This window comes from Echeneis naucrates, chromosome 21 (genome assembly GCF_900963305.1).
Source record: "Echeneis naucrates chromosome 21, fEcheNa1.1, whole genome shotgun sequence".
NCBI classification, from domain to species: Eukaryota; Metazoa; Chordata; class Actinopteri; order Carangiformes; family Echeneidae; genus Echeneis; species Echeneis naucrates.
This window is the reverse complement of record NC_042531.1, coordinates 4,844,372-4,869,173: the sequence shown is the minus strand read 5'-3', so window position 1 is coordinate 4,869,173 and position 24,802 is coordinate 4,844,372. Positions and strand designations below refer to the sequence as shown.

The 24,802-nt window shown below is 41.5% G+C and overlaps 4 protein-coding genes across 10 annotated transcripts; 2 read left to right on the top strand and 2 right to left on the bottom strand.

Moving 5' to 3' along the window:
• Window positions 1–1,011: 1,011 nt before the first annotated feature.
• Window positions 1,012–3,326, top strand: mettl21cb (methyltransferase 21C, AARS1 lysine b). The gene is made up of 4 exons (XM_029530755.1): window positions 1,012–1,117; window positions 1,210–1,397; window positions 1,471–1,588; window positions 2,673–3,326. Exons 1-4 carry the CDS (start codon window positions 1,012–1,014, stop codon window positions 3,068–3,070), a joined length of 810 nt encoding a protein of 269 aa, XP_029386615.1. The 3' UTR covers window positions 3,071–3,326.
• LOC115061623 (rhodopsin kinase-like) lies at window positions 3,272–8,399 on the bottom strand. Its single transcript, XM_029530040.1, has 7 exons — window positions 6,616–8,399; window positions 5,816–5,943; window positions 5,167–5,324; window positions 4,994–5,077; window positions 4,779–4,903; window positions 4,455–4,656; window positions 3,272–4,311 (listed from the first exon to the last, which is right to left on the bottom strand). Exons 1-7 carry the CDS (start codon window positions 7,312–7,314, stop codon window positions 4,019–4,021), a joined length of 1,689 nt encoding a protein of 562 aa, XP_029385900.1. The 5' UTR covers window positions 7,315–8,399; the 3' UTR covers window positions 3,272–4,018.
• Window positions 8,400–9,778: 1,379 nt separating this feature from the next.
• tfdp1a (transcription factor Dp-1, a) lies at window positions 9,779–17,450 on the bottom strand. 6 transcript variants are annotated; one of them, XM_029530036.1, is made up of 12 exons: window positions 17,371–17,450; window positions 15,190–15,275; window positions 14,987–15,053; window positions 14,688–14,809; window positions 13,933–14,054; window positions 13,642–13,807; window positions 13,389–13,535; window positions 13,194–13,262; window positions 12,553–12,704; window positions 11,232–11,398; window positions 10,385–10,463; window positions 9,779–10,271 (listed from the first exon to the last, which is right to left on the bottom strand). In XM_029530036.1, exons 2-12 carry the CDS (start codon window positions 15,199–15,201, stop codon window positions 10,133–10,135), a joined length of 1,242 nt encoding a protein of 413 aa, XP_029385896.1. In that variant the 5' UTR covers window positions 15,202–15,275; window positions 17,371–17,450; the 3' UTR covers window positions 9,779–10,132. The 6 variants fall into 6 exon arrangements, with proteins under 6 accessions (XP_029385896.1, XP_029385895.1, XP_029385898.1 ...); XM_029530035.1 differs by having other exon boundaries at window positions 17,284–17,414; XM_029530038.1 differs by lacking the exon at window positions 17,371–17,450 and adding an exon at window positions 17,233–17,252.
• Window positions 17,451–19,464: 2,014 nt separating this feature from the next.
• Window positions 19,465–24,252, top strand: dcun1d2a (DCN1, defective in cullin neddylation 1, domain containing 2a). 2 transcript variants are annotated; one of them, XM_029530394.1, is made up of 7 exons: window positions 19,465–19,503; window positions 21,373–21,589; window positions 21,717–21,885; window positions 22,220–22,350; window positions 22,447–22,529; window positions 22,651–22,747; window positions 22,842–24,252. In XM_029530394.1, exons 1-7 carry the CDS (start codon window positions 19,501–19,503, stop codon window positions 22,919–22,921), a joined length of 780 nt encoding a protein of 259 aa, XP_029386254.1. In that variant the 5' UTR covers window positions 19,465–19,500; the 3' UTR covers window positions 22,922–24,252. The 2 variants fall into 2 exon arrangements, with proteins under 2 accessions (XP_029386254.1, XP_029386253.1); XM_029530393.1 differs by lacking the exon at window positions 19,465–19,503 and having other exon boundaries at window positions 21,032–21,589.
• The last annotated feature ends 550 nt before the right edge of the window (window positions 24,253–24,802 follow it).

Sequence of the window (24,802 nt, the reverse complement as noted above, 5' to 3'; positions counted from 1 at the left end):
ACGCCAAATAGGCCTCAAACAAACAAATCACTGAGCCAGCACACTAAAAATAAACAGCAGCAGCAGCTCGAATGTTTACGATAAGCCCCAAACTGTGAGGTAATGCTGAAATGAAATCAGAGGTGGAAGTAATTTTAGTGTGGCACATCAATTATTTAAAAATGTCTTTGTAGTTATCAAATATAATGTTTGGGTAGAGACTTTAGTATTGATCTGCATCATGTAGCTCACTGGCTGTTCATTCATTTACAGCAGAAAAGTTTAAACAAATGGTTTTGTAGAGACGTTCGTCGCCGTGCTCACCGTGCTGATATGGAGCAGGTACAAGTCATCATAATTTACCATCTTAGGACACGTCAACTTCACTAAGTAGAACAAACCACAGACGCACTAAAGGTGATCATGATGCCATTAGTCAAGGTGTTTGATAACACAAAATGAAGAGAGAGAGAGATCTGCTGAGATATTTCAGTCGAAACCTCAATGTGGCATTGGAGGAGAGGACAGAATCACTGAAGGCAGCAGACTGAGAAATCTACATTACAGGCAACAAAAGGTAAAACTGAAGAGGGAACAGTAACAGAGGTGCTCTTTAATCAACGTTTCCTGTAAAGGAAGGTATACTAAAAGGATGAGGCAAAGATTGGAAGCTCTTATTGTGAAGGCAGCTTCCTCTCATGAGATATTGAATCTAGGAAGTATATAGAGAAGGTCAGTAATCGGTGAGTCAGGTCATCCATCAGACGATTGGGGATTCATCCTCTGGGGATTAGGAATGTCTACACAAACATTCACAACAATCAGATAGACGCTGAGATATTTTAGGACCAAAGTGGGGGAGTGACCAACAGACCTCATGGTGGCTTCTGGGTAACATAATAACATAAACCTCTGACTCCAGGCTGATGGGAGACAAATCCGAGGAAACTCTCCAAAACACCAATAATAGCATGAAATCCAACTTCCTCTGCAAATAGTTAAATACTTTCTTGTGTTTAGTATTTAGTCCTCATGGAGCGAGTTAACACAATACCCCAACACAACAGTCCTGGAAACCAGAGGGCGAATGACAAGACCCGGGGTGGGAAGCAGGAGGAGGAGGAAGCAGCCCAGGAAGGTCAATTTATATCCAACAGTCAAGTCGTTTCAAATTGGGTCCTTTTCAAAGTGAAAACTACAGCGATTATATTGTGCTTTCTCTTGAAGCAGGTTGTCAACGTTGGCCTGCAAAACTTCACCCTCCCTCTTCCAGACCAGAGCAGAGCAGGACGGAGCGGAGGAGGAGCTGGGAGCCGAGCGTTTACCACACGCTGGAAAACGAGTCTTTTTATTTCACTGGGCATGACATCTGCATCCATGAGTCTATCGACACGTATGGTGCTCTAACCTGGCCCGGGGTACGGTGGGGGGGTTATTGTATATCCGCTAACTTGGTTTTTACTGGTGTAATATTGACAGTTTGCTCTGCAGGCTGTAGCTTTGTGCCAATTCTTGGAGAACAACCAGCAACAAGTGAAGCTGATGGACAAAGAGGTGCTGGAGATCGGAGCTGGGACTGGTTTAGTCTCCATAGTGGCAAGTCTGCTTGGTAAGCCCCTGATAAGGAGAAATATATTATTCACCGGCAAGGCTTGTTACTTGACTCTTACGTTTCCAAATTCTGTGCCATTATTGTATAGGAATTAAACTCTGGCTACTACAGATATATTAATTTGATATTTTTTTTTATTTAGGGCAGAATATTTTGCTGGTAATTGAGATGCTAGTGGGATGGCTTATTGCCTTTGGTACATGAATATAAACTGATATCTGTTCATCTTTTGTGCCAAAGTAACCGTTTGGCCTGATGGTGAGTCAATGAAACATCAAGGGGTCAATAAAAACACTGGGATTCATTATCCGAAGACCACGACAGTCCACCCACGCTAAATTTCTCGCATTGCAAAAGGAGCCAGAGACAGTAAATAGGTTGTACAGATATTTTGATAAACAAAGTGGCCATTGGCCACTCTATTATGCATGTAATGGGTTATGGCATGTAATCTAAGTGCTAATTTATTCCCCATCAGAAATCCCTCCATCAATAGACAGCCAAAGGAAATCCATGAGTTTACAACTATTCATTCACAAGAATTTCAATGTGACCATGACTGTCCTTCCAAACAGGCCTAAACTTTTAATACTGAGTCTTCTCTGTCCATAAATGTGCAGCTGGTTCTGCCACGAGCATCACGGTTCAAGCGAGCTCGTCCGTTATTGGTAATTTAATCAAGGTCAAGTTAATGCCAGTTTCCTCATAAAACTCAGGACTTGACTCCTTTAAAAAAAAACACTTATGATTTCCTTTTTGCGCTAGTCTGTATGATTCAACACTTCTGAAAGACACGCATAAGAAAATAGATCAGAAATCTGTAAATCCTAAAATCAAGGAGCTTTATAACTGTTAAAGGTTGCAGTTTAATGATTATCTTATAATATATGACAAAGAAATAAGTCTTACTGCCATGTTAATCATTGTGAAGAAACATCATGACAGTCTGACATATTAATAGAACATTGATTATGATTTATGTGCCAGCTGTCTCATTATATAAACCTATGAAGTTGGATAAAATAAAAATGGTTGATTGACCCGAACATCAGCTTCTTTGTTTCTCTGTGCTCTTTTCCAGGAGCTCGGGTAACAGCGACTGACCTGCCAGATGTTTTGTCTAATCTGACCTTTAACCTTCTACGAAACACCAGAGGCCGCTCCCGCCACACCCCTCAGGTGTCTGCCCTCACCTGGGGTCAGGACCTGGAGCGAGACTTCCCCTACCCCTCTAACCACTACGACTATGTGCTGGCGGCGGATGTGGTCTATCCCCACAAGTGTCTGGACGACCTGCTGAAAACCCTTCATCACTTCTGCAGACCAGGAAGTGAAACGACGTTGCTGTGGGCCAACAAAACCCGGTTCCAGTCAGACCTGAGGTTCACTGAGCGCTTTAAAAGCAGCTTTAACGCCACGCTGCTCACTGAGCTCCCACAGCAGGATGTGAGGATATACAAGGCCACGGCAAAGGAGTGACAGACGAGCCTCAGCAGGTTTTCTAACACAGCACAAAGTCTTGTGTTGAGTTTGAAGACATTTAAGAAAGCAGGAAATTAAATGTCCACTCACCAATTTAGATGATCGTAGAAGAAAGTCCGGTTTTGATCTGTGTTAATGTGACATTCCTGGACAGTGAAATGAAGTGCCTGACTCAAATTTCCATTTTAATAAGCTATTTTATTTGCCATTACTTTTTCATACATTTATTTCTGACTTAACTTTTGATTGACAATTTGTTTTTAAAAATAAATTTACCGTAAACGTTTCTCCCATATATTCAAATTTGTTTTGGCGAACTAATCTACGTGACCTTTATCAAAAGTGCTCTGCTTTTTAAAGCAAAGAGTCAATTATTAACCATGAGACAAACACTTAAGAAAAGGTTTTCCAAAAGCATCAGGTTTTGCATTTCTGTGGCCTTTAGCTGTGCTAACCAATTAAATGTAGCTGTAAATGAGCAAAACCTAAGAAAATCAAGTACGCTACAGCAAATATGTAACAGACGGAAATAAAGATGACATGTTTAACATGTGACTGTCGCTTAGCACCAAAAGGTACAATATAACTACATCCCTGCCCAAAAATGCCATTTGTACAAGTGCATTTGTAATCTAAAAGCATTATATTAAAGTATCACATGCACACATTTGGAGGAGGGGCAGAGAGAGAGAGTGTGAGGGAGGAACAGCAGGGCCAGTAAGTATAGCATCTTCACTTTTCAATACTAAGTCAATGTCTGAGCCCACTCCAGGTTGGAAGTCAACCTCTGTTCTGTTCTCACCGTCTTCTGGACACACCAAAAAAAAAAAAAGGTTTAGAGCTACAATTTGCTGTAATTCTGCAATCAAAGGGTTCAGAAGAGACTTGTCTGCCCTGAGTGTATGAGTCCGAACTCTAATGTATTTTCAGGTTGTCGTATTGACTCTACGATATACAGCAGGTGGATGACTTTGGTGGCTGCTCTAATATGGACTCCCTGCGGAGGTCGTTGGGGATGCTACCTTCAGGGCCCCAAACGTTGAGTTCTCCATAAATACCCATATCGATCATCTCCTCCTGCCAAGGGATGGGGATGTTGCCGGAGGAAAACTCATCAAAAAAGGTCTTATCAGGGTCCTCCAAGGTCACGCCTTTCACCGAAGAGAACGCTCCAACGTCATCCAGACTTTTAGCATACACCCTTTTAGGATCAGGGACAAACGGAGGAGGTAGAATACCTGAAGGGTGACAGAGAAGTGAAAAGTAAAATATTAGAGGAAGGAAGGATAGCATGGGTCAGGGGCCAAGAAAACACTTCAACTGTAACCAGGAGAAATATATATTTTAGTTTTCAAAAGTCTTTACAAGATGTAGAGAGCACCTGCATTCAGCTTCCTCCAGTTGATGTCATTAAAAAATGGATGAGCCCGGATCTCATCACAGCATCCGTTCTTAAAGCCCATCCTCTGATCGACCTCTTTGGCCAGCAGCCCATCACAAAGCGCCTTGGCGTGCTCGCTGAAATTATCCGGGTAGGTCACCACACGTGTCAGCATCCGCTCTTTCATCTCCTCACGCTCAACCTGAAGAGGGAGATGAATGAAAAACCCGCTCATCCTCTCATTTATGTCACAGAGTTAGCCATTTTTTTTGTGCACAAGATGAAATGGTCGGCTTCATGGTTCATTGAAAGCGGGCCACTAACTTTCTCCCCTCTGTTTCTGAATGGGTTCTTAGCCGCCATGAACTCAAACAGCGTCACTCCCAGAGTGAAGTAGTCAACCGAGCTGTCGTATTTTTCTCCTTTCAGCATCTCTGGAGCCATGTATCCTGAAAGACGACACAAAGTGAAGTATTAACTAAATAATTACACCTTGAAATATGACATATCCGTTGTTTGGTGACACAGGTGAGACCTACCTGGTGTCCCAGCGTAGCCTTTGGTCAGATTTTTGCCTTCTTTAAGCTCGACAGCAAGGCCCAGGTCAGAAATACGCACGTTTCCTGTTCAACATCACACAAACATCATCATCAGCCGTTAATTACACGTGGACGACAGCAGATTTCGCCCGTGTTAGACGGGACATTATTACCTTCATTATCTAGCAGCACATTTTCTGGTTTGAGATCTCGGTAGATGATTCTTTTCTGGTGGAGATGCTCCAGGCCCTGGATAATCTGAGCAATGTAAAAACAAGCTCTGGGCTCGTCGAAGCCCGGGTTGTTCTCATCCACCAAGTAAATGTGGTACCTTTAAGGAAACAGCACAGGTACAGATTGGCTTCATCGCATATAAAAGGTTCGTAATGTGCACACATTTACAGTGACGTATACAGCTTTAGAAAAATGGTTATAGCTGCACAGGCAATGCTAATTTAATACATTAGAAGCCTGTTGTCATCATTTTCTGTTTTTAAACTACAAAGAGTAAAGGGATTTTTAAGTCTAGCTAAGAATAGAGATGCATGAAGGCTGCAGTCCTGCAGAAAGACTCAGTCACAGATGAGTTGGAGCACATTTGCCCGATAAATGTATTTCTGAAAAACATCACAGCTGACTGCGGAGAAAAAAAATACATCATTCCTCTGACAGCAGTCACTGGTTGAACTGCACACGCTCTCTACTAGAGATGGACTTGTGCAAAATAATGAGGCCTACCGATAAGCTAACAGCACAACAAAAAGAAAAATTAATAAAGTAATGCCACCACTGTTCTATCAATGAGCTTCTCTGGGTTTTTACTTGAGGTCTCCTCCATTCATGATGGTCATGACCAGACAAAGCTCTTCCTTCGTCTGGAAGGCGTAAGCCAGTGACACAATGAAGCGACTGTGAACCTTCTCAAGAATCCTCTTCTCCACCATTGCGCCCTACAGGAGAAAATTGGGAAAGGCAGCCTTTAAAAATGACCTCGGTAAAAGAGATTCTTCCCCCAGGTCTGAGAAAGCAGTGGTATGTTTTCATTTCTGTCCTAACACGGAGAGGTTAAAGTATATTTCAAAGAATGACCTCAGACAAGTCAAGGGCAAGATATAACTGTGCCAAGGAGATCCATTCAGAAGAGCTTTTCACTAAAGCTCTCAGTAATCATTCTATCCCTGTCTCAGTATTTAATACTGCAGGCCAGGACAAAGATGATTAGTTCCACTGCAGGCTGTAGGAACATGAAGCCAGTAAAACATCAATATTAATCAGAACACTACGTGCTCAAGGATCTATTTGAGGAACTTTGTTCTTCTGCTACATCTCAAGGGAACAACAATAATGCAGTTTCAAGTAAAAGAGTCATTTCACATAATGATGTCTTAATTTCAAAGATTGATTATTTGAAGAACTTAAACTGCAGACTTTTTAACAATGGCACTGGCATGTCCGACAAAAAAAGTAGATTTTTCAAAGGTTTTGGTGCGTTTCAGTAGCTGATCAATATCTAAACTTGTCAGGGCACAGATGATATAAAAGGGATTAGCCCGAGGGCAGCCCGTCATTTAAAGCCATTCACATGAAGCTATTTTTGCCTAAAAGGACAATAATTCTCTTACCTCATATCCTTTCCTCTTCTTCAGCCTCTTTTTGTTGAGTTTCTTACAGGCATAAAGTTTTCCTGTGGCTTTCATCTGACAAGCAGACACCTCCCCAAACCCACCTTTCCCCAACACACGGAAATCTAGGAACCAGTCTGCATCCATTGGCTGCATCTCGAGCCACTTCCACTGCAGGAACCTCTTCAGGTACATGCTCTCCAGGTAGAAAGTGTAGGGAGCCTCCCGCAGGTAGTCCAACGTGGAGGCCAGCGCTGCAGTGAACAAATCATCCCCTATGGCCTCCTGGTTCTCCTTCACCTTGGCTATGATGTCCTCAGACAGGAAGGGGCAGTAGTGTTTGGCAGAGGGGTCCATGTAACGCTGGAAAATCTTTGAGGCCTTCTTCGCCCTGTCAGCATCCTCTGCAAGGTCGTAGTCCTCGATGTCTTTCCACAAACGGCAGGCCCCGTTATACTCTTGATTTGTATTCAAGAATTCCCTAAAGAGGCGTTTACCAATGGGCTGATCCACGCAGACCGAGTCAAAGGCCAAATCCAGGGTGTCCCTCAGGCCCTCGCACACAGTGATGTGGGGCAGTTTGAGGCGAGAATGGTACTTCTTATCCCGAGCTGCCGCGGCATTAGAGCCGTCGATGCTTCCCCGGGCATTGATGTAAGCAGAATTTGCAACCACTGTGGTCAGTCCTCCGATATCCATGTTGAGGAAAGGTCACTGTTAGGCAACGCAAAGAGGACACATTGCAAGAGAAAACCGAGAAGATAGAAGCTGCTAACTAATGGGCAGGGGTGAGGCGATAAAAGGATGAAGGAAAGGTCAGAAAATACAAAACAGGTTAAAGAACAGCAGCAGCACATGCATGGCAGTCTAATGGAGACTCAGGACTGTGGTCTGAAGTAGATCCCAGCACACTGAGGACTGTACCACCCTCGTTCACACAGACACACCTGAGTCAACACCTTTCGGTAATCCATTAAAACCCTAATGCCCCAGACAAAGTGTGCGAGCACATGCTGGAACAGAATAACATGGGCAACATATGGAGCTGGACAGTCGTTACTCAACAACAGGCAACTCCACTACTGTAGCTGCTCCTGTAGGTTCTTTGTGATTTTGGTATATTAAAATCTGAGATTTTAATCATAATTCATTGGAATTGTTTCCATTTTATTTCCATTATTCTATTGGTTTGTAAATTTTGTCCTGTCACATTGAAATCAGCAAAGTGGCACTTTTAATGCACAGACAGACAGTAATATTTTACCCCACTCACTTTTCACTGAATACCTGCAACACAAACTCCCAATGGACTGTTGTAAGAGGCTCAGAACCACAGGCTCTTTTCTCCAATCAAAACCTGGCATCTGCATTACCCACAATGCAGCTCTACTACACGGCGGTTTTGTCATATTCAGGTGTTAGCAGTAGATGATATAGCTTTGAGCTGCGGCAGAAATAAAGACTGTCTTCTGAACTCACTTTGCTCCTCCACATTTCACAGCTGGTGCACTTGTCAGCATGGGATTAAATAAAAATCGACAATTCTATTCAGCTGGTATTGTTAAATCCAATGATAAACGTTGGCTCTATTGGTAACTTCTTCACTTTATCTACTGAGAGGAGTCCTAAAAACTAGTGTGGGGAAAGGCAAAGCTAATTTCCTCTGTGCAGCTCCATCTGTAGCCACAAATGTGTAAAATTAACCAAATCCTTTTAAGATTAATCATGAGAATAAAATGTGAACTTGCCTTGTCATGTTCGACAGCTATTATGAGGGAGGAGGAAAAAAAAAAAAAGCCGAAGAAATTACTTGAAATGATACGTTCTCCTACTTCTGGCTCACTTTTAAGCTCACACAGTAGAAGCTGGAAAAAGCCCCTTAATCACTGCCTGCAGCCTGCGCTGTTTTAGTCCTTATCGCTACTCCATGTCAAAAACATTTGGCAACTCTTCATTAAAAGTCACGTCACTGTCAGCAGCTGTCACAGTAAATATGTGCCCGTTAAAATTGACTGCAGAAATAAAATAAAAACAAACTATAGTATCTTAATATAGAGACCAGTGGCATTGTGGGTAAAAGAAGCATATACGTCCTCACCTCTCAACCATCCTCTTCCTGAGCTTTCCTCTGAAAAGCACACCCCCACCTTTCCCCAACACATGCTTATCTATGAGCAACAGTCCAGCCACAGGCTTGTCTTTCTTAGAAAAAAAAAAGAAAGAAAAAGCATTTAACCATTTCAACTTTGCATATTCCTAAATGGTTTGATGAATACAGCATACAAGAAGCCTTCCTTTTCTTGTAAATAATGGGTGGATTTTGACGTATGAAGAGTTGCTTGTTGTCATTTTGTAGCACAAAATGCAGGTCAGCTTATTGCAGCAATAAACTTGCATCAATTATAGATACAAACTTATTAAAACAATCTATATTTAATTTGCAAACTTATATTAGATTACAGAAAAAAGTATTTGGAAGAGTCAGTACATGTGTTGCTCAGTATTTAAAATGGAGATCTTTGAAGGAGCACATCAAGACCTAAACAACCACACATTTTGTTACATCAATAATTTTTGAAGGTCTATCTTTACCACTGGCCTCTAAAGGATACTATAAGCTACAATCGTTGTAGGATTCATATACATACTTAAACAAACAAAGCTTATTTACCTATCAGGAGCCTGGGTTATGAAAGTCCTTACCTTGCTGGTGCCATTATTTTGTAAACACTACCAAGGCATTAACAGGGTGGTGATGGAGAATTCCTGAATTCCGGAAATAGAAAAGAAAAAAAAAACAAAACAAACAAAACAAAACAACAAAAAAACAAAACAAACAAAAAAAAAAAAAAAACCCAAAACTAGCAAACAAGATCAGGAAAGCAGCTGCCTACAGAACAGGAGGAAGCCAGTCCAACACAATGGGAAATAAAACTATTTCAAATTATTGCCCAGAACAAAAACCAAAAAAGTATCAACACATCTGATGGAGCCCCATCCTGAGACGCTATGGCAACGGTATTAGGCCATACAGAGTCCATGGTGTTGCACTAACACAGCATGTTAGACACGCAGGCCATCTTGGAACATTTTGATCATCATCACAACTGCCCTATGTCATTGCAAAACAAAAGGAATAGCTATTCAAACAAGTAAATTATACATTCTCCAACAGCAGTAGGTTTTACAGAGGGTTTTTTTTTTTTTTTTTAGTGGGATGGCTTATTGAGGAGCGGGTTAGACATACAAAGACTTCAGCGTGGTTGTGGGCCAAAGACCACAGTTCCCTTGGACGACACCTCCCCCAGAGCTGTAGTGCAGGTGCACGTGAGTGCGAGATGCACCTCTGTTCAATTTTCATCTACACCCCTGAGAAAGCCAGACAGAAATACAGGCATGGGGAACGAGGGGGGAGGGAGGGGGAGGTTGAAGAAGCACACACAAATGGGGACTAAACTCCCATGGTGAAGGTGGTTTGAAGGGCTGTGCTTGTTGGAGCGGCGAGGCGTAGACAGGTTTAGTCTTCGTCGTCGTTCTCATCATACTCTTCCTCGTCATCGTCATCTCCCATGTACGACACTGGAGTTTCCACACGAGACCCGCTGTAGTGAGAGTCATTTGAGCTGGAGGCCATGGTGCCATCGGTGCAGCCATCACTTGAGGAGGACGAGGACCAGGATTTTATTGTTCAGTAAAATCAGTGAAGAGCAGCGGACGAGCAGAACAACATACACTTTGTCAAGTTGGAATTTTAAGCAAGTTTTCTCACCTGCTTGCAGGGTAACGGGCTCCATTAGCTGAGGATCCTCCAGTAATGTAAACGTTACTGATGGGACCTTTGGCCATCTCTGGGAAAAGAGAAGATCCATTAACCCAAGTTTGTCACGTCACACTACTGTTACTGAGAAGACCTGCTGAAAGTAAACAAATCTGACTTCTATGCTCAAAGCATCACAAGTTTAGTCCTGTTCTCTTCAGCATGAACACTGGAGGGGGAAAAAAAAAAAAAAAAAAAAAATATATATATTGTTCTAAAAGGTTTGACTGTGACTTCCTAACCAACTGCTGCCTTGCATTTCATTTCAGCTAATCACTGCGGCTGCCAAGTGAACTTTGTAGCAATTTTTATTATTCAAATTTTTGTCTTTCGAATCCCTAAATTCTCAATCGATTGAGTGATCACAAAACCCACATGAAAGGGGTAGATACCACGCTGACTGACAGTCAGTTAAAGACAATAATTCAGCAGAATATCAGAGAAAATATCATTGGATAGCATTCTACCACATGGAAATGATAGCAACCCAACCTTTATACATTGGCACAGGCACATTATGATAGCCTGCTATATCAAAAGCAACCGTTTTTTAAAATAATAGCACAAGGGATCAACCAAAATTGGGTGAGATGTTAATCAGCCCGTTTCTTCTTTTTCCACTATTAAAAGTGTAACTGTTGAAAGCTGCTCTTACTGCAGGGGCTTCAGAAAGATTTCTGACACTCCACCAATGCAGAGCTTTTAATGTGAGACTGCGACAGCTTCATTACTTGGTTCACCGTTTCAGTCATTTTACAGGACAACAGTAACCTTTCAAGCTGGAGGCTGAAGTACTGACCTATAACATAAGGCTCGAGAGCTTTGGGCACAAGGTTACGGGCAACCTTCAGATCCTCTGGGGAACACTTTCCCACCTCCAAACCACAGGCCATGCCCATTCGTTTCAGTACCTCGATGTCATCATGGATCTCAAACATGCTGTCGAAATTGAACAAATATTCGAATCTGCAAATGAGAGAAAAAAAAAAAGAGCATAAGTTCCAAAATGTTTATTTCACATAACAGATGCTAGAAATACAAGTTGGTCACTTTGTCAGTGTAATTTTGTGTTGACCAGTTTAAAGTTCAAAATTATTTGCTGTTTGGAAATTGAAAATCGGAACAACTATGTGTGGCTCAAACTGAAAAATAGTAATCCAACTCATCAGCTAGAGTGGGCTCATGCAGAGGACAAGCAAAAGAAGGAGAGAAGACGGAGGAGTAGGAGCAAGATACATTAATTCTGGTTAATATTTAGCATCTATTTCCTGATTCCAATGGGAAGAAGGAACAATCTAGTTTCCATTGCCCAAAGACCATGTTACCAGAATTTTGGGAGCTTTGTTCTTGAATCAGACTTCAAATATCAAACAGTCTTTTGCCAGAATGGTAAACAGAACAGTATTTAGCTGCACAGGGACTGAAGGAGTGGGAGCTCTGTGTCAACTGATTATTTCTTTCACTTGTAGTTATACTTTCAAATTAAAATATGCTGGCTACCAATCTGCTTGTATCCTAAAGTTTTCCCAAACACTCTTTCTTTGCATACCAAGCACAATCTTAACCTCTGAATAAGATATTTTATGAGCCAAATAGGAGCTAGATATAACTAGTCATTTGTCTAGCCACTCAGCAGCTATATTTGGCAGTTATTTCAGGCCAACAAGTCCCATGCCTTTATCTTAATGAGTGGAGAGAGCACCATGACTTCACTTTCACCAGGACAGAAAAAAGTGCTTGCATCGTATTAACTGTCAAGTCTGCTAAAAATGCTGATTAGTTTGTTGACTTGGTCCCTAACAAAAGCTCTTTTCTCACTAAGTGATGTGTTTTCTATAGGAGTGATATCAGCAGACAACTTGCTGTTTTCAAGGGAGGGGCAGAAGGCCCGCTATCTTTGCCATTACAGAGTAGTCCTATTAAGGATCCTTTTAAATGTGAACATGCAGTGTGTCTCTTCATACCATCTGATACAACAAGGTCACATGACCCAGAATTGCATACAAGGAGTGCAAACCTTGCTTCAGAGGTAAAAAGTGAGTGAGGAAACTGCAAACCAACAATATTGGGAGGTTAAATTGTTGGGGTTTTAATATAACTGCTGACGAGGAAGTACATACTTGTCATTGGAGATGCTGCAGTCGATGACAGTTTTCTTGCTGGTATTGACAATAATAAAGGGAAGGTGGATGATGGAATTAGGAGGTGGAGGTCTGTTTGCCTGCTGTTCTGTCTGTCTGTTCCTCTGAACCAAGTTCTTAAAAGCTATTTGCTGTAAAATAAGAAAGTATCAGTTATATAGAACTTCAATATTTCAAAAAAGCCTCATTCAGCAACAACAAAAACATATGTTACTTTCTTCCTTTGCACTTGTGCAGCATGCTCCTGCTGTGGCACAAAATGAGTTGAACATGATCAAGCTTACACCCAAAGTATTGATAAATATCATTGCACTAAAGTCTGCCATGAGGAGAAGTAAGGGAGGTGACGTAATTTAACTTGATCATTGCGGAGGAATCATTGTGCAATCTTTCCCAGCATCACAAGCACACACGCCCCAGGGGCACATCAGCAGCCCCAGAGGGACAATCTCAGCTTGCATGATCGCAACTGGGTGTCTTTAACTGCTGCAACATTGACAGTTACATTTGAGTTGGTGCACGTTAGCTCCAGCTGAACTGGCATCACACCTACGGATGTTAGTTAAGTTTCATTAAAATCTCCTTGAACAAACAAGCAGAGGAATTCAATTAGTTCCCACCTGCAGTATAAGTTCCTGAAGCTGTGATTGTTTCTGCTTAATCCTCTCCAGCCGCCTTTGCCTTTCCACCTACAGTAGACAAAAAGGAAAAATTACTGAACAGTCACAAGATGGAGTGGCAGAAAGCAGATTACCACAAACCAAGCTAACAAGAGAAAGTTATGCATGTATATTCATTCCACTGTGTATTTCTACCTCTAGGTTTTGGCACTCCTGTGCTGAGTTGGTGGGCAGGCCAATCCACTTGATTTCTTTTTTCTCTTTAGAGATTATGTTCATGGCCATGAGCACATTAAGTGCATCATACACACGTCGCCGAATGTTCTTCTGGTCATAGACATGCTGAAAGGGGGGGGGGTCCAAATATTAAAACAACCTTCTCAACTGATCTGTGTATGATTCGAGTTTGCCTCATTCTGATAAAATGCTGTGACACTGCGTAACTCACCGAGTCATTGGGTGACATGTGGTTGTCTGAAGAGCTAAATTCCGCAACCAGTTCATCTGCCACTTCATTGTAGGTGGTCACTCCTTTCTTCTGCACCTTCTCACACACCTTCATTGAGAAATGCCTTAGACCCTTTCCGTTCTTTTCCCCTTTCTTACCACGTTTTCTGTAGAGAGAAGAAATTACCCAAAGAGACAATGGTTATTGTGGCAAAAATGCCATTTCTTATCTTGCACTTGCTAATAGCACTGAACTCAACAATGTACCAAACCAATAAAATTAAAAACCTACCCTGATGACCAAGGCGAGGCATCAGATGGTTGACTCTGATTGAGAAACTGGGAACTTGGTGTATGTGGACTGTTTACCAAAATTGTATTTGATACTGTGGGCCTCTGTGGCGTTCCAATCACCTGAAAAGTACAGAAGGAGACAAGGGGAAAACATTGAGACTCAGGCATGGAGGAGTAAACTATTTAGGCTCTCAAAAAAAATATTTGCATTCCTCATTACTTCAGTGTAATCAAATCTTGACTTATGAAGAGACTGTGCTGAACACAAGACGTAAAAGACTTCAAGTTTTACTGAAGGAATTAGATAATATTTAGATGGATTTTTACAGTCAACTATCTGGCATCAAGATGACCACTGATCAATGTCAGAAACTGCTTAAAATGTACTTAATGCAGAGGTATCCAAGAGATAGGTGGTCTATTCCTTCGCTAAGGTGATATCTAAGCTGATTTCCGTTATGTATACATTCCATGTATATAATGGGATGATGGGTGTAATCCTGCTGACTGTAGAGTTGATAAGCTTAGGATCAACTGCCTCCACCTACCCGCTCCCCGGTCACCTCACAATGATAATGGAGGGGCTTACACAACAGTAATACACAGCAGAGAAACCCAGCAAGTGCATCTGTACAGGTTGCCGACAATTCCCAATACTGAAATGTTTGTATCCACTGAGAGGTTCTTAAATTACACACGAAAATTGCAGTTGTGTAAAACGCAGAAGCGTGACATTTATAGAGCATCACTCACCATGTGTGGCACATGTTGCATGTGTGCTGCAACATTCACGTTGGATGGCCCTAGGGTTTTGGGTAGTAGCTGTTTGGCCACAGGGGCAGCTGTAGGCTGGACAGTAACCAAAGATAGGACACCTAATAGAAGACACGAGAAGACGGGGTGTGAGCAAAGCTCTTGATTGAAACGTCATTGCCCTCTGTCGTCCACGTAGGCCTACACATGAAGAAACATTATCTCTTTGCGGCACGGGCGAACTGATGAATATTAAATACTGCATACAATTCCTAGAGCCAGTTACTAGTTATACGTACCTTTGCTGGGGCTCAGATTCTGATCGATGAAAACCTTCAGCTCTCCATTTGTTTCAATCAGACCAGCCTGTGGAGGACAACAACTTAATACAACCCAAAAACTCCCCACATTAAAGAAGCTGCACGATGAGTCCAAAATATAAAAAGAGCAAACATGATGATACAGCTCCAAATACACAACTGTTTGGCATTTAATTACTTACATCTTTAGCCATGATCCCAAAGGACCGGAGGAGATGTGCTTCAGGCTAAAAAGAAAATTTACTTCTATTCTTCACTCTTCAGACCCCTGAGGACAGAAAACAGACAAAGCATTAAAGACTGATGTTTCACTATAAAAAAAAAAAAAACAAAACACTTACCTCGTCACATAATAGGAGCAAAGTTTATAAATACATCTAGATGTCTTATTGATGTCTTTTAAAATGCTATCAAAATAAACTGGCTCCTGAACTAAGGCCCATTTGAACTGTTTTCTACCAGCAGACTGGAAGAAGCTACATCACCAAGGTTAGCTTGAGTTGCCGGCTGTTTTTTTATGAAAAAAAAAAATGACGGGAAATGCTCACATATTATCCCGAGCTCCGCCATATGAACCCCATGGGGTTATTTCTGAATGCGTCGTGAAGGCAGAAAAGCAAATTAAACCATCTGACGGTGCTCCCAACTTTTCCTACGCTAAGTGTGCACAAGGCCTACTTCAGGTACCGAGCACGTCCGGAGGAGAGGCACCGACGAACTTCTGCTACAGGTCACGAAAACATGCTAACTTTGTTTCTCTCCCCCTCCTCCTCCTCCTCCCGGCACCCGGCAGCAAAACTAACAAACGGGCTCAACCGAGAGCACGACACGGCCGTGGATATCACGGATACACGCAGTGCTAACGGCACTCACATCACACTTCAATCTTTTGTTTAATGCAGTTGCTAGCCGTCCCTGCTAGCTGTTAGCGTTGCAGCCAGCTTGCCTGCGCTAGCTAGCTGGTTAGCTCCTGCACGTTTTGAGAGGATCCGCGTAAAGAAAATGGCACATTTATTGGCTTCCGCGTTGCAGATTCCTGACCAAGTTGGATGTGGGTTTGCGTTTAGGAAACGGGCGTGCGTGTCGCACAGTGGGTAAAGTTGAAAATTGTGATTGTGTGCACTTACGAGTGCACTCTCCTGTTTCTTCGACGGCTGTTGTTGTTGGCATTTGAGAATGGAGGAAGAGGAGGTCTAAATCCTCTCCAAACAGGAAACAAACTAAGTAATGTCGAAGTACTTTTCAATAATTTTACTTTTAATTCTAGAGGCGAAACGTGTTATTGATGTTGAGCGTTTAATTCTTCGGTTTATTATTCCTGTCTTTTGCCGTTTTGCTGTAAATGATGGCAGGATTTTGCAGATTGCTGTATTGGGGAAGCTACAGGGAAAAAAAAGTGATCGTTTTCAAAGACAAACATGGAGTTAACAATGAAACAGAAAGAGAAAACGCTGTTTTATGATCACACATTTTGTGATATGCTTTCAGATAGCACCCGAGATAATCCACCACAAGTTGTAAAATGCATACAACTGGGAATTGGATTATTCCCGATTAGTTAATTTCGTTTTTCTGACAGTCGTGGATTTGTAATTCCTAAATACCTGTCACATCCGTTTTCAGTCAAACAAAAAAACAAAAAACGAAACAAACAAACATCATCGATACCATAAAATATTAAACAACTTACAGGAACCAGTGCTAATCTACAACTATAAATAAAATGTTGGCTTTTCGACGACAGCGTCGGATAAACTGGCGTTTGTGTTTTCGGTCGTTATTCTAATTTAACCTTAAACCCTCCAGAAAAAAAAAATAACAAAAAAAAAAAAAAAAAACATAAAAATGTACCAACGAAAAATAAACACAGGCAGCTAAATCACACCAAGACCCCACACTAACGCCACCGTGGGTGTTAGCTGCACACCGTAAGTTTACAACTCATACGAAGTTATATTTTAAACTTTACAGCTGGTTAGCAATAAAGGTTATTTCTTTAGCATCGAGCTAGCTCACTATAACGTAGAAAGAGCCGCCGCTTTGTTAGCCAGAACTAGCTAGCTACTAGCTAGCTAAGCCTCAGCTGTCACCGACAACAGTCACCACAAAAAAAAATTAGCCGCAGTTTTTGTTGCGTTTTCTTCGTGGTTAGCTTCGTGTCTGTGGTCTGTTATATACACATTCAGGACAAAACGAGCACGGCAGCTAGTGATAAAAGAGATTACGTTTGAAGTAGTTTGCTTTTCGTGGGCCACAGGTCGATAGACGGGGCTTACCGGTAGCACTCGGCAAGTTAGCAATTTGTTTGTTAGCCCCCTTTTCTATCCGCTCTCTGTTAGCTTCGCTGCAGCAGCGCGACTCACAATCTGATCTTGGCGGTGTCTCGCTGCAGAGAGGTCTGATTGGACGGCCTGGGAGAGACGAAAGCAGAGCAGTCAAAGTAGAGCATGCCCACAACCTGCATCTGGGGAGACAGAGTGGGAACCAGCCCGCCCTCAGAGATATATATACCGCCATCTGCCGTGCAGGAGTGTGGAGCGATCTCCCGCTGCAGGAGTGGACTGTCTGCTGAGGTGCATCGGTGGCGTGTCAGGAAAAGATGAGCAAGTATATGCATTAAACACAAACCACTTCCTGCCAGCAGCCAAGATAGAGGTTAAGGTCTGTGCATGCAGCAAAGTAGTCAGACCAAAAAGGCCACATTTGTCCTCTCAAGCTGTACTGAGCATTTAACTGAGGAAAAGTTTTGGGAGGTTTCATCACCTTTTGCGCGATTGCTTTCTTCCAAGTGTCTATCTATCTATCTATGTTAGGAGGAGATTGAAAGTAATAATAATGTGAGCTCAAATTTCAGATTTTCATCAGTTTGCATGTGCAATAAAAAAATTATTGAATGGTCAGCTATGATATGAATAAAATAAAATAAACGTAGATCAGAATAAATTTACGAAGCACTCTTTACACCAAATTGTTTCACATCCAGTCATACAAACTGCAAAGATAAATAAAGCAATATGCTGGCCTAGCTTAGAAAGCATGTTATCAATGGACAGAAGAAACCTTACATCAAACCAGCAACAATCTAATTAACAGAGAACTGGTGGTATTTGTCAGGATTTAACTTTTACATTCCCTAGATATTGTGTCACTGGTTTTTGGTAGTAATCTGACACATTTTCATGTCTGACTTCTTGTGAATGTGACCCTGTAGTACTTAAACAGTTATTTCTTCTACTGCATCCATCCTGAACAATATCGCTAATAGCACAGCTCTCAGATCAGACCAAGTTTACTGATGTGTATAATTTTCAAGAATAATCCTCCACATTTAGTTTTATTTCAAAATAAATGTATAAAGTTGTTTTAGCAGGAAAAAGCAAAGCATAACTCAACATGGTATTAACTGGCATTTTCAAATTGTTTTGCAATAAATATCTAGAGTCTATATGGCTATAATGTTCCGTTTTTGGTGTTTGGTGTTTAACTTGTGCTCAAGTCTTCCTCGCTGTAAAAAAAAAAAGGCTGACATCCCCTGATACTGTATCAGCTGCAACGCTGTGAGTGTTATTCACACTTAAAGGAGGGTGGATTCATATTTACATCTGATAAAATTCACCTGAACCTTCTGCCCAGCTTATAGTCATCATATTTTATTTGTGCTGCAACATGAGCGTTTGGGGGTTTCCCTCTTTTCTTCTATCTTTTTATATCCTATTCCAATAGGTTGGAAAGAAGAACCACCCTCCTGCGCCTACTTACTGGACCCAAATTACGCATTTCCCTCTCTCTCTTATTTGGCTTTTACTTATTTGCATAAACTCATTATGATCGATTAACTGATAATAAAACTTTGGTCTATGATGAAGTAGTGGGTCATGGTGAGTTCTGTTTGATAAGCATGTGATCACAGGTTTTGGGAGACTTCCTCTACATGATGTTATAAAACAGGTTAAGTCTCCCTGATACATAAACAAAAAAATACACAATCATTGATCTTAAGCTGACATTTGATGACCACTGAGACTCACAGTTTGAGTTGACTTTGACTTTTTTGGCAAACTCACTCATAAAGCAATACATTAATCTCAGGTGCAAAAATATAAATAAAAATGTAAATGGTCAGCATTGTATCTGCTACATGTCTATTTCAATTAGCAATTCGAAGATGTGGAATGAAAGAGTCAGACATTTCTCATGTAACTTTTAGATAAACACAAGCAGACAGTTGTTTCCTTGAAGATGTTTATTGAACACTATGCTGTTTGTGCTGTTGCTGAATCATATCGTGTAACAATATTTAGAAGATCCAACATCTACAACAAAACCCCAAATCACTGTCGATTACAAATAATCAACAACGAAAAAATACAAACAAACAAACACTTTTACAACATTTTTAAACTGAAACCTTTAATAGCTGTTCGACTATTTTCGCGCATGCGCACGATGAGCGGCAGTCGGGCTACCAACCTGGTCAAACAGCGGGTGTAAAAATGGTAGGTAACCAAAATAAACACAAACCCAGGCGTTGGCTTTGGTGCCACAAGGGTTTTCCTCCAGCACCGGCGGCGTGTTGTTAACGCACACACGGTGTCGTGTTTTGACAGGCCGACAATGGAGCTGTTAGTGTGTCTGCTGCTGTTTCAGGGAAGGTCAGTTGATATTTTGAGAGCAGCTAGCTAGCTACACGTCCCTTTTTTGGGCAGTCTGGCAACTTCGGCCGGGAGCGAGTCTCCCTTTGGACCCGACACACACACACACACACACACACACACATACATCCGGCTCGTTTAGGGTGAAATCCCGTCGTGTCTTCTGCCACAGCTGACAGTCAGAACCGGAGGATTTCCACCCATCATCGTCTGTGTCAGTGATTACATCCCGGCTAGCTCGGCTAGCGTTAGCCGGTAGAAGTTACTAGCTGGCGGTGTGCAGACAATGCTAACCCGTTTGGTGACACAGTAATCCGCGTCTGTTGTCACTGCACACTAACACAAACCATCATCTGCTCTGAGGACTCTCACTTTTTTTGTGTGTGTTTTGTTTAGTCTTTTTTTTTTTAGTCTCCGGTTTCAGGAAACGCTGGTGTTCAGTGAAGTCCTCAGATATCTGCAGAGGGGATGGCGTGGTGGTTTCCTTTTTTTACAGATTTTAGGGGGATAGTTTAGTTTAAATCGTCAACTTTTCTGTCTTCAACTTGAAATAGAAGATGGAGGGAAATGCCTATCACAGACCCTAAAGGTTGTCTTTACATTGCCTGTCCTTGTGACAGAGAAATAATCAAACTTATTCCTGTTATTCTCATAAAAAGACAAATAAAATAAGCACTTCTCTATTTGTTAGGTAGAAAGCATCTGTTATTATTATTATTTTTCCATCATTGCTTACAAAACGACCCTACAACACCCTCATAAATCAGTTAGCGCTGCAGCAAACTAAACCACAATTATTCTTCTCAGTGTATCTGTTATTTTGGCAGAAATTAATGTGAAATGCAGGCCGTGGTTTCTCGTCCTCAGATGTCATTTTTTGCCAGATGAATAAGCTGAATGTCAAATATAGAATAACTGTGTTTTAAAACCTATATAATATGTGGTTTTTAACCAATAACTACACATTCGAGAAGCCTGAAGCTTAAATTGTATTTTATCAAGTTACTGAAACAATCCATTTTAAAATCTGTCTTTTTCTAATTGTTACAGACAATTTAAAATTTTCAAATGATCTCAAGATTGATGAAAATGTCAGGAAACCTGATGGTGTTTTAAATGTGACATTCTTTGACACTGACTGTAAAGCTTTGTCATGGCTGCGTGACAATTTAATGATCCAATATTCAGAATGTTCACAATATTCTGATAATATTTTATCATAAAAAGTTTATTTTTCTACCCTTTTAAATGTTGCCATGTATTTCTGGCAGGGTACTTGTGTTACACTGCAGACTTGTTGCACTCCCAAATCCCAGGGAAGGAATCCCTTCTCCCTACTCATGTTACCTCTATGACTGTAGTAATCTGAGGGGCCCTCTGGGGTACAGCATGTGATTTGAGAATCCACAACATCCCCCTTCAAAAAAAGCTCATGTTGCTTCTGGACACGACATATTTACCACCGGAGCATTTCGGCTGGCCTCCTATGCTGTGGGTTTGTCGCTGTGACGGACTAACCTTTTGGATGGTGTCAAGAGTATTGCTGAGCGTCTCCCAGCCTTTCCCGTCCTCGTCACTGTTGCCTGAATGCTTGATGTGTGTGTCTCGTTTTGCGTTTTTGTCTGTGTGTCGCTCTGTGTTTGCGTGTTGTTGTCTGTGCTCCTCGGCCTGATCGCGCCGGTGTCTGACAGCCCCTGTCCTGTACTTACACAGCATAAGCTGAAGTCTTCGCAGAGGGACAAGGTACGGCAGTTCATGTCCTTTACACAGGCTGGGGAGAAGACAGCTGTGTACTGCCTCACACAGAATGACTGGAAACTAGAAGTTGCTACTGACAACTACTTCCAGAACCCAGATCTTTACTGTAAGGAATCCATGAAAACCTCAGTAGACCGGAAGAGGCTGGAGCAGCTCTACAATCGCTACAAAGGTAAGTGGGATAACTTAACAGTCTGTGTGTGACACTAAAACATAAGATATTTACTCACATAAAGCTGTTCCAAACTTTGAACTTTGAAAACAATCTGAATATTCCCTATATATATTATTCCCTATAGACCCACAGGATGAGAATAAGATTGGTATCGATGGGATTCAGCAGTTTTGTGATGACCTCTCACTGGATCCAGCCAGCATCACTGTGCTGGTTGTTGCGTGGAAGTTTCGTGCTGCTACTCAGTGTGAGTTCACCAAGAAGGAATTTCTGGATGGAATGACAGAGCTCGGGTGAGTGTTGAAATCAGCAGCGTGTGACATGCTATAAAGTCGGACACAAACAGTGACTGAAGTATCTTTTCATGGCCGATGTCATGATGTAGCTCCAAGGAGGGAAGGCTGTCTCTATTTATAGGCTCAGTGAAGCACACCCTTTAGTATTCTGTGTCTTCATGGAATGGCTCAATGAAAAAACTACAGTGTACTGACATTTGTGGTTTGTACATCAGGGTTAATTTCAGCCAAATTGTCAAAAGCATCAACACTGACATGCTGCAGCTGGTTGCCTTCTCCATCAGTGGTTATTTTGAGACTTGATTATATGTTTGTTTGTTTGTTTTTGAAGGTGTGACAGTCCAGAAAAACTGAAGGCCCTTTTGCCAAGATTAGAACAAGAGCTAAAAGATAGTGGGAAGTTCAAGGACTTCTACCAGTTCACCTTTAACTTTGCCAAGAATCCTGGACAGAAGGGTCTAGGTAAGCAGCATGACAATAATAACAACAGCAACAACTGGCTCTGTGGTACTTCTGTAACAGAGGTTCTCTTTCTTTTCTCTTGGCGGCCGTGTCCAGACTTGGAAATGGCTGTAGCCTACTGGAACCTGGTTCTTTCAGGACGCTTTAAGTTCCTCGATCTTTGGAATAGATTTCTTTTGGTGAGTGAAACCAGTTTATGGTCTCACTAGATGGTTTTAGATTAGAATGAAAACCTGCCCCACTATTGGGACATGTCAAACTCCATTTCCTCATATTTTCACTTGCACTTGTCCGTCACAGGAGCACCATAAACGATCAATCCCAAAGGACACATGGAACCTATTGTTGGACTTTGGTAACATGATTGCAGATGACATGTCAAACTATGATGAAGAAGGTGAGTTTGAGCAAAGTGGATAAAATTTGCCTCAGATTAATCATCATTAGTCCGTTACTATGACACTAATGATATCTTGGTGTTTCTTTCTCAGGAGCATGGCCGGTCCTTATAGATGATTTTGTGGAATTTGCTCGACCAATTGTAACAGGATCAAAACGTAAAACTCTCTAAATCCAATCACAACTCTGGAAAGCCAGAACGTTGTTTCTTTTACAGTGACTTCATAGTTTTTTTTAAGACTTGTACAGAAAAAAGTGAAAATTGTAGGCTTCAGAGGGAAAACAAGCACTTGAAACTGTCAGGAAACCACCTTTCAGGGAGCTGAGTAAAAACTATGAGAAACAGCTGGCCACATTTTTGTCCTTGTCAGACTGAGGCGTCATACGGACATTGCCAGATTCACCTCTCCTGCTGGGTTCTCAGCATCCTGGACGCCGCTCCGCTCTGCTCCAGGAGGAACACTACCTGTCAGGCCGTGGCCTCGTAAGAGGGGATGGACATAGCACTGAGGGGAGGGTTGCTGGCTGTGTGTAGTCTAAATGGACTGGAGAGGAGAAAGCAGTGTGTTTTAAGATTCTTCCTAGTCGGCTTTGTTTTGTTATATGAAGCTCTGAGTGACTGTGCAAAGTTCCCGTGGCTCACTCTAATTTGGGGACAGAGTGCTCACTACACCAGCACCAACAGAACTGTTGCAGTTTTTACTGTACATACTGTATCTATTGGGACAGTTTACAAAGAGAGCTATATGAAGAATAATATAAATATGTTGAATTTATAAATGCAAAAGATGAATTCTTTTATGTACAGGAAATGCTAAGATCTCTAATGGGATGCCTCAATATTGTGGATGATATGCTGTTGGTTTAAATGTTAGGTGGATCTGTCAAGTCATGGAGTTGTGAGCTTCTCATCGAAAGCATGTTAAACACATTTTACTTCACTTCGGGCTGGTTTCACAAATAAATTTTCACTGAAGTAAAGGCAGTGCTTTCATTTAGATAACTGATACTGGTTTGTGGTGTTCATTTGTTTGGATAATTGCAGTTTGGGAGTGGGCCTTCAATCCCAAATGTAACCAGTCCTCTCCACAGTACCATGAGTTTTGCTTTCAAAGATCATTCTTTTTAATTGTTGAGGAAAGACTTAAGTTGTTTTTGTTTTTTTTTTTTTAATCAGTGAATCCCTCTGAGCAGTACGTACAGCAGCAGTTAATATAAATTTGAAGTTATGAAACCACTGGCCCTTAGGATTGCATGGCTCATATCTGTATGTTATGGCAATGCAAAGCCCTTCGTTCAGAAGCCAGAACACTATAGGGGGCAACAACAGGACAGCAAAGTAAGCCTTAAGAAAAAGTACCTGTCTGTTTAATATTTATGTTTCTGTTCAAGCCCATCTGTTCAGTGTTACTGAAGGTAGTGAAAATTAGCATATATTGTCGATACATTATGTAAGTAGCCTAAGTATATTGTTCATTTAAGAAAGATGAATAAAGCATGAGTTTTTCCGTAATCACACATGTATAACTCTTTTGTTGTTGAAGTGATAGATAGCAGTCACATCCACAGTACAGCTGCTGAGACTCAAGTGTTGAATGAATGAAACAGAAGCAGCGAGAAAACCGCGTTGCACATGGAAATAATAAAACCAGTTAAATTATGCAGAATTTGGACTAAAGATAATATAAGTCTGTATCCGATGACACGGAGGGGGGCAGAATAATGACTTACTCACCATTTGTTTTCAGTTTTTTACTGGAACGCTTTCGGTTGGTTGCACAGTCATAACGATGAACTTTGCTCTTTTTAATTCCAACAATTTAAGAGAATTCTGAACTTCTAAACAGCCCTCAAAAATGTTGCTTTTAGTACTTTTCTCATCATGCTCAAAATAACAGGATTTCTTGGGATTGTCTAAAATTGGAACCTGAGTTAACGCCTTCCTGTTTTCTGCTGACCGAGTAGCTGTGATGCCACGCGTCTTTTTAAACAGCATCTTAATAACTGCTCAGGATCTTGTTTTTGCTGACCTCTAGTGGTTTTCTAAACGCTG

What these genes read in the sequence shown, in the direction of transcription:
- mettl21cb (XM_029530755.1), top strand. Translation starts at nt 1,012, where the DNA reads ATGGAGCGAGTTAACACAATACCCCAACACAACAGTCCTGGAAACCAG. An exon ending in GGAGGAAGCAGCCCAGGAAG is followed by an intron (nt 1,118 to 1,209) that starts GTCAATTTATAT and finishes CTCTTGAAGCAG; the next exon opens with GTTGTCAACGTTGGCCTGCA. An exon ending in CATAGTGGCAAGTCTGCTTG is followed by an intron (nt 1,589 to 2,672) that starts GTAAGCCCCTGA and finishes GCTCTTTTCCAG; the next exon opens with GAGCTCGGGTAACAGCGACT.
- LOC115061623 (XM_029530040.1), bottom strand. Translation starts at nt 7,314, where the DNA reads ATGGATATCGGAGGACTGACCACAGTGGTTGCAAATTCTGCTTACATC. An exon ending in TGTGCTGCTAGATAATGAAG is followed by an intron (nt 5,078 to 5,166) that starts GTAATAATGTCC and finishes GATGTTGAACAG; the next exon opens with GAAACGTGCGTATTTCTGAC. An exon ending in TCAGAAACAGAGGGGAGAAA is followed by an intron (nt 4,657 to 4,778) that starts GTTAGTGGCCCG and finishes CTCCCTCTTCAG; the next exon opens with GTTGAGCGTGAGGAGATGAA.
- dcun1d2a (XM_029530393.1), top strand. Translation starts at nt 21,247, where the DNA reads ATGCTTGATGTGTGTGTCTCGTTTTGCGTTTTTGTCTGTGTGTCGCTC. An exon ending in GCTCTACAATCGCTACAAAG is followed by an intron (nt 21,590 to 21,716) that starts GTAAGTGGGATA and finishes TATTCCCTATAG; the next exon opens with ACCCACAGGATGAGAATAAG. An exon ending in GATGGAATGACAGAGCTCGG is followed by an intron (nt 21,886 to 22,219) that starts GTGAGTGTTGAA and finishes TTGTTTTTGAAG; the next exon opens with GTGTGACAGTCCAGAAAAAC.
- tfdp1a (XM_029530036.1), bottom strand. An exon ending in TTCAGGAACTTATACTGCAG is followed by an intron (nt 12,705 to 13,193) that starts GTGGGAACTAAT and finishes CTTATTTTACAG; the next exon opens with CAAATAGCTTTTAAGAACTT. An exon ending in GCCCGTTACCCTGCAAGCAG is followed by an intron (nt 10,272 to 10,384) that starts GTGAGAAAACTT and finishes GTCCTCCTCAAG; the next exon opens with TGATGGCTGCACCGATGGCA.